This window comes from Schizosaccharomyces cryophilus (genome assembly GCF_000004155.1).
Source record: "Schizosaccharomyces cryophilus OY26 unplaced genomic scaffold supercont4.1, whole genome shotgun sequence".
NCBI lineage: Eukaryota > Fungi > Ascomycota > Schizosaccharomycetes > Schizosaccharomycetales > Schizosaccharomycetaceae > Schizosaccharomyces > Schizosaccharomyces cryophilus.
The window spans coordinates 2,548,457-2,560,302 of NW_013185624.1; the positions used below are offsets into that span (position 1 = coordinate 2,548,457).

Sequence of the window (11,846 nt, forward strand, 5' to 3'; positions counted from 1 at the left end):
TCCAATTCAAATTCACTTATAGGTTTATTTACTACTTACTATTATTTATGAATGGAAATAAAGGGGAAAACCCTGGATAAATTCTTGCTAAAGACTTTAATACTATAGTAGAGTGAAAAGTGAGTTTAGACACTATTCTTTATGTTTTTTGATTTCAATAATTTTACAAACCAGTAAAAAACTTAATCTCTGTAAAAATTTACAATTTTAGTACGCTCTTTGTTTGTCTATAGGTGGTGGTAATTTCATGAGTTTACAAACCAGGTTTCTTTAGCTTTCCTTTTACCACCAACTCGTTTCAGTTTGGGGTGAAGCTACGAAATGGTAAGAAAACTATCGAAATAACACTAACAAAATAGTCTTTTAATCCTCATCAAATTTTTAGTGATCGAGGAACCCAAGAACGGGGCGAAACAGCCCGTTTGTCGTCCTTTGTTGGCGCTATTGCAGTCGGCGACTTGGTAAAAAGTACCTTGGGACCTAAGGGAATGGTAAGTAATTCCAGATTTTTTTTATTTTGTATTATTTTTTCCATTTTATCTAACCAACACTAGGATAAAATTCTTCAATCTGCCTCGTCTGGCGATATTGTGGTTACCAATGATGGCGCAACCATCTTGAAAGCGATTGCTTTGGATAATGCTGCAGCAAAAGTTTTAGTAAATATTTCTAAAGTTCAGGATGATGAAGTTGGTGATGGTACTACCAGCGTATGCGTTTTTGCTGCTGAGCTTCTTCGTCAAGCCGAAATTTTGGTAAATTCTAAAATTCATCCTCAAGTAATCATTGATGGATTTCGTATTGGAACTAAGAAAGCTATTGAGGCTCTTCAAGCATCCGCGGTAGACAATTCAAAGGATGCCGAGTTGTTTCGCAAAGATTTAGAAAACATTGCCAGAACTACGTTATCATCAAAAATCCTTTCTCAGAGTAAGGATCATTTTGCAAAACTTGCAGTCGATGCTGTTCTTCGATTGAAACAAAACATTAATTTGGATAATATTCAAATCATCAAAATTCTAGGCGGTAGAATGGAAGACTCTTTCTTGGATGAAGGTTTTATTCTCAATAAAAGTATTGGAGTTAATTGCCCTAAAGTTATGGAAAATGCTAATATACTCATTGCCAACACTCCTATGGATACCGATAAAGTCAAGGTATTTGGCGCTAGAGTTCGTGTTGACACCACTGGAAAGCTTGCTGAACTAGAGCGTGCTGAGCGTGAGAAGATGAAGGCTAAGGTTGAAAGGATTAAAAACCATAATATCAATTGTTTTATTAACCGTCAACTCATTTACAATTGGCCTGAACAGCTTTTCGCTGACGCTGGAATTATGTCTATCGAGCATGCTGACTTTGACGGTATCGAACGCTTGTCGTTAGTGACCGGTGGTGAAATTGCTTCAACCTTTGAGCATCCTGAGCTTGTTAAGCTTGGTCAGTGTAAACGAATTGAGGAAGTTATCATCGGAGAAGACAAAATGATAAAATTTTCTGGTGTAGCCGCCGGCGAAGCCTGTACCATTGTCCTCCGCGGTGCTACGCATCAACTTCTTGATGAAGCTGAGCGTGCCGTTCATGATGCTCTTGCTGTTCTCTCGCAAACTGTTACGGAATCTAGAGTAACATTAGGTGGTGGTAGTGCTGAGATGCTTATGGCTCGTGCCGTTGAAGAGGCAGCAGCTCATGAACCCGGTAAACGTGCTATTGCTGTTTCCGCATTTGCCAAAGCTCTTACTCAACTTCCGACCATTTTGGCGGATAACGCAGGCTATGACTCCAGTGAACTAGTAGCTCAATTGAAGGCTGCTCACTATGATGGTAAATCCACAATGGGTCTTGATATGGAGAAGGGAGAAATTGCTGATATGAGTGAAAAAGGAATTTTAGAATCCTTGAAGTTGAAACAAGCCGTGGTGTCTAGTGGTAGTGAGGGTGCTCAACTCCTACTTCGTGTTGATACAATTTTGAGAGCTGCTCCTAGACCTCGTGAAAGGATGTGATTTTCAATAAAAATTGTCGGATATGGTCCGAAGTTTTTTGGACTAATCTTATAATAGACACACGGCTAGTAATATGGATAAGAATGTTTTTAGTACATGTATGTAGAAAAAATTTAACGTATATAAAATAGTTGTTCTATTCAAGTCTTTAGTAAACTTTTCATAATATAAAAGTCGTAATAGTGTAGCCAATGTTTCAGATAATCACCTTTATTGAGGAAGATATCACTTAAAGAGTTGCATCTAAATGAAACAATAACCAAAGATTTCTTCGAAGGACTTCTAGCATCTCGAATGAAAACATGCCCATTTCATAATCATGATATTGATACAGCCTTGGGTAAAGCTTCAAACTCCAAGTAATACGAAGGATAAAATTTATAAGAGCAGCTAAAAAATAGGCGAAAAACGGAAGACGCCGTTTTGGTAGGGTTTTCTCGAAAGGAAATTTTATGCCCCAGTCAACGTAAGTGTCCCAGCAGAAAGTATATACCGAATTTAATAAAGCGAGTATATTCCAAGTCCAAAAAAGATAATCATGACTTGACGATAATTTAAGTTTCGATCGTTCTGCATGAATAAGTGCGGATAAGTAAATAAGTGGGAATGCCAACGCGTGCTTTAGAGCATTAAGCAAGCTTATTTTAAAGACAGTCTTTCTATGCCTTATCCCGTAATGCAATGATTGAAGTGTAGCAACGATAAAAGGATAGGTCATCAATAAAGGAACAAAAATGGTGCCATCGCACTTTAAGTCGGGTCGAAGCGTGTATTTACTTATATGACCTTTTAGAACACAGCCAAAAACGTAGAAATCTCCCAGCATTTTTGCATAAGATGTAAACATTTCTGACAAAAGAAAGTCTTTATGAGGATAGTAAGAATTTGCGTGAAACAAGAAAAACACTCGTATAATACAGTTTTGAAGCGATCGTTGCACAGGCCGAAATCTCCAAGGAAAAGGAATCATCACCAAAGCGACAGTCGTAATCATCCATATGGTTGGATATAGAGGATGTGTATACAAACCTTTGACATCCCCACGCGTGTTAAATATGAAAAGCAAAAAGCCTAATAACCACGAGATGGAAATAATGGTGGAGAAGCAGTATCCAGCTTCGTAATTAATTCGCTTAATTAGTGTATTTTTGGAAGCTGTTTGGTCTATGTCATTCCGAGCATCTACAAGTAGAGCAGCTGGCAATGATGAATTTTGCCGTACACTAGTTCTCCCATTGTAAAAATCCATTTCTTGTTTGCTTAAATAATAAATATAATGGCAGCAAAGAGACCAAAGCCATGTACCTAAGTAATGTTAAAATATCACTCTTTAATGCTGTTGATCCATACCTAGGATGAACAGGAGTCCAATTCGAAATGGAAGGGCCAATTTGTGATGTAAAGGAAACTCGACGACTTCTAAATCCATTGCTAACTTATATAGCTAAACCTGTAGCTGCTCGAAGTTACTATGGAAGTGATTTTCACTCACTTTAGATAAATTTGCAGATTTTCCTATGGATTAGTACAAAATTTACTAAAATGAATTTGCTTTGGTTTCTTTTGTTATAATTTGGTTATAAATAAGAGTCTTAAGCTCATAATAAAGTTGTGGATGTTCGCATTTCAATTAGTGGTACATCTGGTGTAGGTAAGTCATTATGGTGTAAACAAACACAGGGATATAAAGCACTAAACGAGAGTCCATAGGGATCGTCAATAATAATATTTATACAGTTGAAACGAAAAAAATTCTAAATAAATCGAGTTCAGGGTACTTTAAAATATATCAAATGTAATGCAGCTGATCGCATAAAGTTTTCGGATGTTTTAGTACTGAAGAAACCAGATGAGCCAATTCATCACCTAAAGATGAATATTTTCTAAAACAAAAGCAGGAGAGGCCCGATTCGGATAGGTAACAAGCTTGGAAACCACTTTACGGACAGTTGAATTAGTATTCGGCAAAATATCTTCCCATGACTTTGGTGGGTATTCATGAAAAATAAATTTATTCCAATCAGGACAAGCTGCAAGTTCCTAAAAAAAACAAAAAAGATTAATTTCAAGAAGCCAAATAAGGAAGATCATTTCATCATACCGGCCACATCTCGACATTTGGAGTGCCAAGTGTCTGAAATATGCTACTTATAAGTTGTAACTCACTAGGCCAACCCTCCGAGCTTCCATCATCAAACAGAGGGATGTTTGAGAAAAGCTCGGCGATGAGAATGCCAAAAGACCAGCGATCTACTTCATGCCGATATGTTCGGCAACCAAACAAAGTTTCGATTGCTCTATAGTGACCAGTTCCAATCTTTTCATAGAAAAATAAAATGTTAAAAATTTGAATCAACTGTATAGATAAAGTCCATGCTATTATTAGCTTTACTTACCTGGGAAATTAGCTCTTCCTTTTCGTCTCCCGGGTACTTTTCTGACCAAGCAATGCTGAAATCTGTGAGATAGGCCGGTCCTTCCTCAGAGTCTAGCAAAACATTGTTGGGATGTATATCCCTGTGCAATATCTTATGTTCCTCGAGAAATTGAAGTGCGTCGGCGAGCTGAGAAACAATGTTGATTTTTACATTTTTGCGCAGTTTGTTTGAAATTTCAGAAAGCACGAAAGGCTTATACTCTGTAATTAAATGTAAACAGGAGGTTGAAGGGTCGAAAAATGACCCAAGCAAAGTCTGAATGTGTGGATGTTGCAAATCCTTCAAGATATTTCTTCCGCGTATCGCATCATGCGGTGGACGTTTGAATCTCGTTTCTTGAATCTTTACAACATATGCAGTGTTGTTTCTTTTACTCACCCCTACATAAACCTCACTTATGGTCCCATCTGAAAGATGTTCAATTTGAGTAAGAGAATCCCATATTTCTTTTCCAAACATCGGAAGAAGGAAGCAATACAAAGTCCACCAATTCCTAAATAACTAGCTTTTGATGAATGTTAGGAATTTTTTTAGGTAAAACAATGAAACCAACTACGTTGTTTTAAGGGCTAAGATATTTGGGCTCCTTAGAAAGAAAATAAGAAATGTTCAAAGAATCCTTATTTTTAACAAACCAATGATTCAAGTCAAATGGATTTTTTTCTGCTGGCCTTAACCCTGATAAACGATCGTGAAAGCTATTTCGTTTACAGAAAAGTACAGAACTATATACTGAAGATTCTTATACAAGATAATGAGAGCAAAGAAGAACGTGCTTTTTTAACTATAAATCTAAATTTATATAATGCAGTAAACGCGTTAGTGGAATAGATGCGTTACAATAAAAAAGCATTAGTGCAAAGTCCTTTCATTCTCGTTATTTGGGTATTCCTAAGTTGATACGAAAAACCATGCGTGTTAGCCGCGAAGGTCACATTTCTCCTTAGCCAGACACTCACCGTATAATGATGACAGAAAAAGTAGAAAAAGATCCCAATGTGTATTTGTTTGTTCCCAATTTGATTGGTAAGTCTCCTAAAAGTATCTATACGCTAGATACCGTCAGTCTTGAGAGCGTGTTTAGGAACGAGGGTGATGTGTGATCCAGTGCCGAGTAGTTTATTCGAGAAAATTGGAAGTAGAGTTTGTCTTTGAAGGTTGTTTTGTTTTAGTAAGGATTTATTGAGGACTGAAGCGTTGATCGAGCATGAATAAACAAACAATAGAAGCGACGACTTAATCCTGGATCTTTTACCAGAGCGTCGTAACAACATAGGTATTGGCCTGAGCTTTTTTTGTTTATTTAATGACCGTGACATTCAGCTCATGCTAACAACTCTGTCTTGGTGAGATATCCTGCGGTTAATTTTTATCGAGGTGTCTTCAAGGACTTCGGGAGTAGTACTGCGATTTTCAACGGTGCTTCACTTGATCTGGGTTGCCATAGTGTACAAGCTTTATAACGTGAAATCGGGCTATATTCAGACAATGTTTGCTCGGATAAACTCTATTGCTATATTCTACATCCTTCGGACACGTTTTTTTCTTCCAATGGATTTATATATAACCCTAATCTTTTTTTTGTGTTTTTTTATAATTTTTTTAAGTTGTGCGCTCTATGGCGGACAATCTCACTGAACGTCCGTCTACGATCACCTCGCATAAACGTTTCTTTAAATACGCCTGGGTCTAATGCTTTCGAATATTGATTCTAACTTTCTTAGGATTTTCTAGAGTTTTTTTGGTTCTGATTTCATTGTGTTTCATGTCATGGCATCCAAATTATTGCACGATTCTCTATTTATTTTCGAGTCTATTAGATGCATTTGATGGTTGGGCAGCTCGTAAGCTGAACCAATCTACAAATTTCGGAGCTATTCTTGATATGGTCACTGATAGATGCGCAACTTCATGTTTGCTCTGTTTCCTTTGTGCTGCGTATCCCAAGTATGCTATAATCTTCCAGTTGCTTGTAAGTCTGGACCTTGCCAGTCATTACATGCACATGTATAGCACAATTCACCAAGGTGCCAAATCTCATAAATCAATGACAGACAAACATTCTTGGTTGTTACGCTTGTATTATAGTAACAACAACGTTCTTTTTGTTTTTTGTGCTGCAAACGAAATGTTCTTTATTGCTCTTTACTTGCTTTCATTTACTCCAGTTTCTCCTCCCCGTTTAGGTTACCTCAGTGTGCCTATCTTTGTCTATTCAACTGGCTACTTACCACTTTCATATCCTACCCTTTTGGTTGTGCTCTGTGGGCCCATCTGTTTAGCAAAACAAATTATTAATGTCGTCCAACTTGTTAACGCAGCTAACTCTCTTGTCGATATGGATATTGAACAAAGAAAAGTTGCCAAGAAGTTGAAATAGACCGGTTAATGGAAATACAACTGTAAATACTATAATCAGATATTTCTAAGCAACTATTGTTTAGAATATGGCTTTCGTTTTACAAATTTTTTCTTCAGTACGGTCTTTTCTGCTCTATAATTGATCGATGTCAAAAGTTCATAATCTTTCTTCCTGGTAACAGGTGAACTACAAGTTGTGTGCTTATTTAAACCTTTAATTATCCATCTAAGGAATATCAAGCTTTTTTGTTTTTTTTTTTTTTTTTTTTTTTTGTTGGCTTCTGGGTTACCATTTAAAAGTGTTAAAGTTGTAATCAAAGTTTTATCAGGATTGTCTGCCAAATGCGTCAAAAATTTGTATTAGTAAATTCAATATCCGTTTCCAAGTAGTATATGCATTAAATGTAATAAATACTGTTTGAGATAGGTATCTGCTTATATTTTCAGTGAGGATGTTAGACCTTAATCCGCTCTTTCGTGCTGGACTCGGACTTTGGATTGCCTTCAATATCAGATTTGATTTTTTTCTTCGGCGAAGATTCTGAATCCACAAATGTAAGAGAAGGAACCTCTTCTGATTCTTTTAAATGTTTCCTTTTTTTATCTGGATTCTTGTGCTTCTTCGATGACTAAATAGGTTATTAGCTATGCAACAAAAATGAAATATGCATACCTTCCTAAGGCTATGGGATTTTCCGGACTTCGTAAGTGTAAGTAAACGTTTACTTAAACTTTGTATTTGTTCGGGATTGGGATTGATAGGAATTATATTTTCTTGTTCATAAGGAGTATTACACTGATGGGTCGTTAGTAGTTCAATATTTGCATTTTACAAACCTGAAAGCAATTCTTTTCCCCGAATTCTTTTACAGCAGAATATTCAAAGGCATGGCCACAGGGAACGATATAAGCAAATTGATAGGCGCTTGACATTTCATGTCTTGTGATGGGGCATACCCATAATACTTTTTTGTCATTGTCTTGGTCAACATGAACATCCACAACGTCTTTCAGTGACTGGATATGGCTAGGCGCTTCAGGAACGCTGCTACGATCTAAAAGCATTTGCAGTATCGTCGCTTTGTTATATAACCTTCCAAGACCACAGGAGGCAATAGGAGGTGACAAAGGATCACCTGTTATTGAGCATTGAGTAATTTCTGACTGCTTTAAAGAACGCTTCAAATCAATGTCGAGTGGACGTGTTTTGGGTGGTTCATTGACTAGTTCATTTCGGGTTGGTAAAGAACCTCCTGTTATTCGTTAGTAACTTAATTGTCCTTCTGTGTAAATTCTGTATATCTTACCATCATTTCCCATTTTTCTAACACAGAATTTGAAAATGGTTAGTTGTTGGCATTAAGTTGGCAAGGAACTATTAAAATTGTATTAAAGGTATGAGTTTGTAGGATATTATATAACTCGTAATCTTTTATAATATTGTAAACAAAACAAAGAGAAAGCATTATAGTCGCACAAAAGAGATATGAAACCTTTTGACTAAAAACAGATTTTGAAGATTTTGAAGAAAGAAATTAAATAATGTGTCGATGCTAATTGATTGTTTACCTCTTTTCCTTTCTTTTTTTTTTTTCTCTCTAACCTTCAGCAAAACTTTTCGCTGAATAGGGTTGGAATGTAATTTCTTTTAATGACTTTGCTACTATCAATGATAATTTTTAATTTATTTTTTCATCTTTGTGAACACGTTTAAATTTTCTCTGGATAACAGTTCGTAATTGTATGCCAGCATCTTTATACTGAAACGAAGGACCTTTCAACATCACAATTAGGATACATAATATAATCACTTAATATATTTTAGTTTGAAATTGTTACCAACTTTGCTTTAACAATGCAAGAACTATTCGTCTGCACTTTACTACCTTATATTCAATCGTTTACATGTTTACGTAATTTTTCGTTTAGTTCTTTTGTACTTTGGAAATTAAGCGAAGCTTAAGTTGCCGCTAGCTACAACTGTAAACTTAATATTCTTGTTTCACAGTCCATAAGCACTTTGCTCTATACCTCTATTTTTGTAAACTATAAATGCATTCATAAGGTATTCGGGTTAAAGAGGAAAAAATCAGTTGCTCGAAATTACATCTAATATATTAGAAACTTCTTTATTTTAAGGACGGAGTCTGTACTATCGTTGAAGTGTATATTATTGTACAGTGAACTCAGTGGTAGGTTCAGGGAAAAGAAAGAAATTTAATTTTTGTTACAATTAAAAGATCTTGTTTGTATATTTTTGATATTCATCGGCGATTTTATAATGTCTAAAAATCCAAACTTGCGTGCAACTAAGAACTTTTATCTGCAGTTTTTAACCGTCAATTCTCGAGATACTTCAGTTATTCCTTGTGTTCATCTGTTTTTTGACTCTAAAAGATACATTTTTGGAAGCATAGGTGAAGGATGCCAAAGAGCTATCCTTTCGCAACAGTTAAAGCTCTCAAAAATCAAAGATGTCTTCCTATGTCACGGGGGTCGTATGCTTTTGGAATCTCCTTCTTCTAGTCTCTCTTCTTCATCCGAATCGATATCTTCAATTTCGAGTCCTTTAGTGCATGCAAGGAATGACACCAAAGTAGACTGGTGGGATTCTTGCGGTGGTCTTATTGGTATGTAAAGTTTCCAAATTTTTTAAGGAATAATAGCTAATTATTTTGTAGGGTTTCTTTTATCCATGAACGATGCTTGCGATCTTCCTCACGGTGAAAGCCCCTTCACCCTTCATGGACCAAGCGAAATCCATTATTACTTGTCTTGTATGCGTCATTTTACATACCATACAAATGTAGATTTGACTATCGAAGGGTACACATCTTCTGAAGCCCCCGAATACGCCGACGAGAATATTCGCGTAACACCAGTTGTGATTTCTCTGCCATCAGGAGGAAGAAAACGTAAATACTCTGATAGTCGCACTTCATCCAACACTGATATAACCTCTACTACATCTGATTCTACACCACATTGGTTCTCTCATTCCTCGAATGAGACAGCCTTTGTGGTCGATAACGCTTTATATAATACTCCTCCCCCGTTAGAAAACCAGAGCCCTCAAATTTTTATCTCTTACATCGTACAATCTCATCCTTCTCTAGGAAAGTTTGATGCAAAAAAAGCCAAGTCTTTGGGTATCACAAAAGGTACTGATTATGGAAAATTAGCTAAAGGTGAATCAATAACTTTAGAAAATGGTTCAACGGTTTACCCCGATGATGTTATAGGCCCTCCTGTTCCTGGATCAACCTTTTTCTTTATTCATTGTACGCATGCATCTTTAATTGACAGTCTTATCCAACAGCCTCAATGGGCAAATGCTCCGGAACCAATTTGTATAATACATTCTGTTTCGGAAGATGTTTACAATAACCAAAAGTACCAAAAATGGATATCTTCATTATCTACGAAAGCTACCAATATTTTATCACCTACGAAACCAATAGAAACGATTAACTATCCTAGGAGTTCTTCTGCAATCACAGCTTTAAACATGCTGGATGATACTTCATTTCCGCTTGGTAAAAATTGCTACCATGATAATTTAGATACCTTGAAAAGGGATGGATATGTAATTGCGTGTCCGAAGATGAAATTTATGTTTGGAAAAAAGCCTGGAATAGAGTACCCAGAACCTGGACTGGATGTGTCGCAGCTCAGACAAAATATTTTAGAAGAAAAGCCAGATTATAAACATTTACTTACGAAAGCACAACTTTTGAATAGCTCACTCAATCTCCCAAAAGATTTTGCAGGCTCTGATATTCAGTTCTCTACTTTAGGCACTGGCTCCGCGATGCCTTCTTTATACAGAAATGTCTCTTCTACTTATGTTAAAATTCCCAAAGTTCGTGACAGTGAATCTGTCGAGGCTTCAAGTTATACGAACAATATCTTACTTGACTGTGGTGAAGGCACTCTTGGAAGACTGGCTAGGCAATATGGTGATTGTTTGAATGACGAGATTTCATCACTAAAATGGATATATATTTCTCATATGCATGCTGACCATCATGCAGGCGTAATTGGAGTTTTAAGGCTCTGGTTTTCAATATCAAATACTTCCTCCAAATTGTTTTTAAGTGGGCCCCCTCAATTTGAATCATGGCTTAAAGATTATTCGAAACTAGACAAGCTGGACCTGTCTAGAATAGTATTTCTTTCCAATAGCGCCACTCGACGAGATAGAACCTTTACGGAAGTTGATCAGATAAAATATCAAATGCTTATACAAGAACTCGACTTGGCTGCTTTTGAAACCGTTGCAGCAGTGCACTGTCCGTTTTCTTATTGCATGCAATTTACGGGTAATGAAGGATGGAAAATAGCTTATTCTGGCGATACAAGACCATCTGAAGAATTTATTGACATTGGAAAAGATGCTACTGTTGTTATTCATGAAGCTACATTGGAAGATAGTATGCAAGAAATAGCTGTGCGCAAACAGCATTCTACTTACAGTGAAGCTTTAGGAGTGGGCCAAAGCATGAATGCAAAAAATATCATCCTGACACATTTTAGCCAAAGATATCCAAAGCTGCCTGATGTGAAACTTACAGATAAGCATTTAAATGTTGCCTTGGCTTTTGATGGCATGTGTCTCAAGGTATATGAAATTCCCAAATTTAGGAATTATATACAGCCTTTAGCCTATTTATTTGCTGATGATGATACTGCTGATAATTGAAAACGTGGAAGACACGAAGCGTAAAGAAGCAGATTTACGAGCCGAAAATGTCGCTACGGATTGAACAATTATTTAAGTCTAAAAATTTTATATACAATTAATTAATTTTTTAGTAGCGTATAAATAGCTTCTCAACCGTTATGCAAAAATCATAAAAGCGAGAGGTTTATTAATAGATTTCCAGCCATTATTATAACCTATAATACTCATATAAATTGTGTCTGAATGTTCATTAAAAAATGTACAATGAAAATAAATTCAAACGCGTAAATCGATAGTAAAATACAAATTCTCTTTGGTTTTCACCGTCCTGTAGTGATCATATATATGAACGATAAAAGA

General features: G+C 36.2%; 6 protein-coding genes across 6 annotated transcripts; 3 read left to right on the top strand and 3 right to left on the bottom strand.

Moving 5' to 3' along the window:
• Positions 1 to 269: 269 nt before the first annotated feature.
• On the top strand, positions 270 to 2,148 carry SPOG_04082 (chaperonin-containing T-complex beta subunit Cct2). Its single transcript, XM_013166344.1, has 3 exons — positions 270 to 324; positions 360 to 491; positions 555 to 2,148. The coding sequence occupies exons 1-3, from the start codon at positions 322 to 324 to the stop codon at positions 2,001 to 2,003; spliced, it is 1,584 nt and encodes a 527-aa protein (XP_013021798.1). The 5' UTR covers positions 270 to 321; the 3' UTR covers positions 2,004 to 2,148.
• Positions 2,108 to 3,696, bottom strand: SPOG_04083 (Erd1). Its single transcript, XM_013166345.1, has 2 exons — positions 3,354 to 3,696; positions 2,108 to 3,308 (listed from the first exon to the last, which is right to left on the bottom strand). The coding sequence occupies exons 1-2, from the start codon at positions 3,430 to 3,432 to the stop codon at positions 2,233 to 2,235; spliced, it is 1,155 nt and encodes a 384-aa protein (XP_013021799.1). The 5' UTR covers positions 3,433 to 3,696; the 3' UTR covers positions 2,108 to 2,232.
• On the bottom strand, positions 3,622 to 5,184 carry SPOG_04084 (CMGC/CDK protein kinase Csk1). The gene is made up of 3 exons (XM_013166346.1): positions 4,400 to 5,184; positions 4,105 to 4,320; positions 3,622 to 4,043 (listed from the first exon to the last, which is right to left on the bottom strand). Exons 1-3 carry the CDS (start codon positions 4,898 to 4,900, stop codon positions 3,870 to 3,872), a joined length of 891 nt encoding a protein of 296 aa, XP_013021800.1. The 5' UTR covers positions 4,901 to 5,184; the 3' UTR covers positions 3,622 to 3,869.
• Positions 5,185 to 5,343: 159 nt separating this feature from the next.
• SPOG_04085 (CDP-diacylglycerol-inositol 3- phosphatidyltransferase Pis1) lies at positions 5,344 to 7,044 on the top strand. Its single transcript, XM_013166347.1, has 2 exons — positions 5,344 to 5,467; positions 6,166 to 7,044. Exons 1-2 carry the CDS (start codon positions 5,407 to 5,409, stop codon positions 6,819 to 6,821), a joined length of 717 nt encoding a protein of 238 aa, XP_013021801.1. The 5' UTR covers positions 5,344 to 5,406; the 3' UTR covers positions 6,822 to 7,044.
• An 84-nt stretch (positions 7,045 to 7,128) lies between these two features.
• SPOG_04086 (replication termination factor Rtf2) lies at positions 7,129 to 8,172 on the bottom strand. Its single transcript, XM_013166348.1, has 4 exons — positions 8,110 to 8,172; positions 7,640 to 8,055; positions 7,476 to 7,598; positions 7,129 to 7,431 (listed from the first exon to the last, which is right to left on the bottom strand). The coding sequence occupies exons 1-4, from the start codon at positions 8,120 to 8,122 to the stop codon at positions 7,258 to 7,260; spliced, it is 726 nt and encodes a 241-aa protein (XP_013021802.1). The 5' UTR covers positions 8,123 to 8,172; the 3' UTR covers positions 7,129 to 7,257.
• Positions 8,173 to 8,833: 661 nt separating this feature from the next.
• On the top strand, positions 8,834 to 11,713 carry SPOG_04087 (3'-tRNA processing endonuclease Trz2). The gene is made up of 2 exons (XM_013166349.1): positions 8,834 to 9,432; positions 9,484 to 11,713. Exons 1-2 carry the CDS (start codon positions 9,084 to 9,086, stop codon positions 11,502 to 11,504), a joined length of 2,370 nt encoding a protein of 789 aa, XP_013021803.1. The 5' UTR covers positions 8,834 to 9,083; the 3' UTR covers positions 11,505 to 11,713.
• The last annotated feature ends 133 nt before the right edge of the window (positions 11,714 to 11,846 follow it).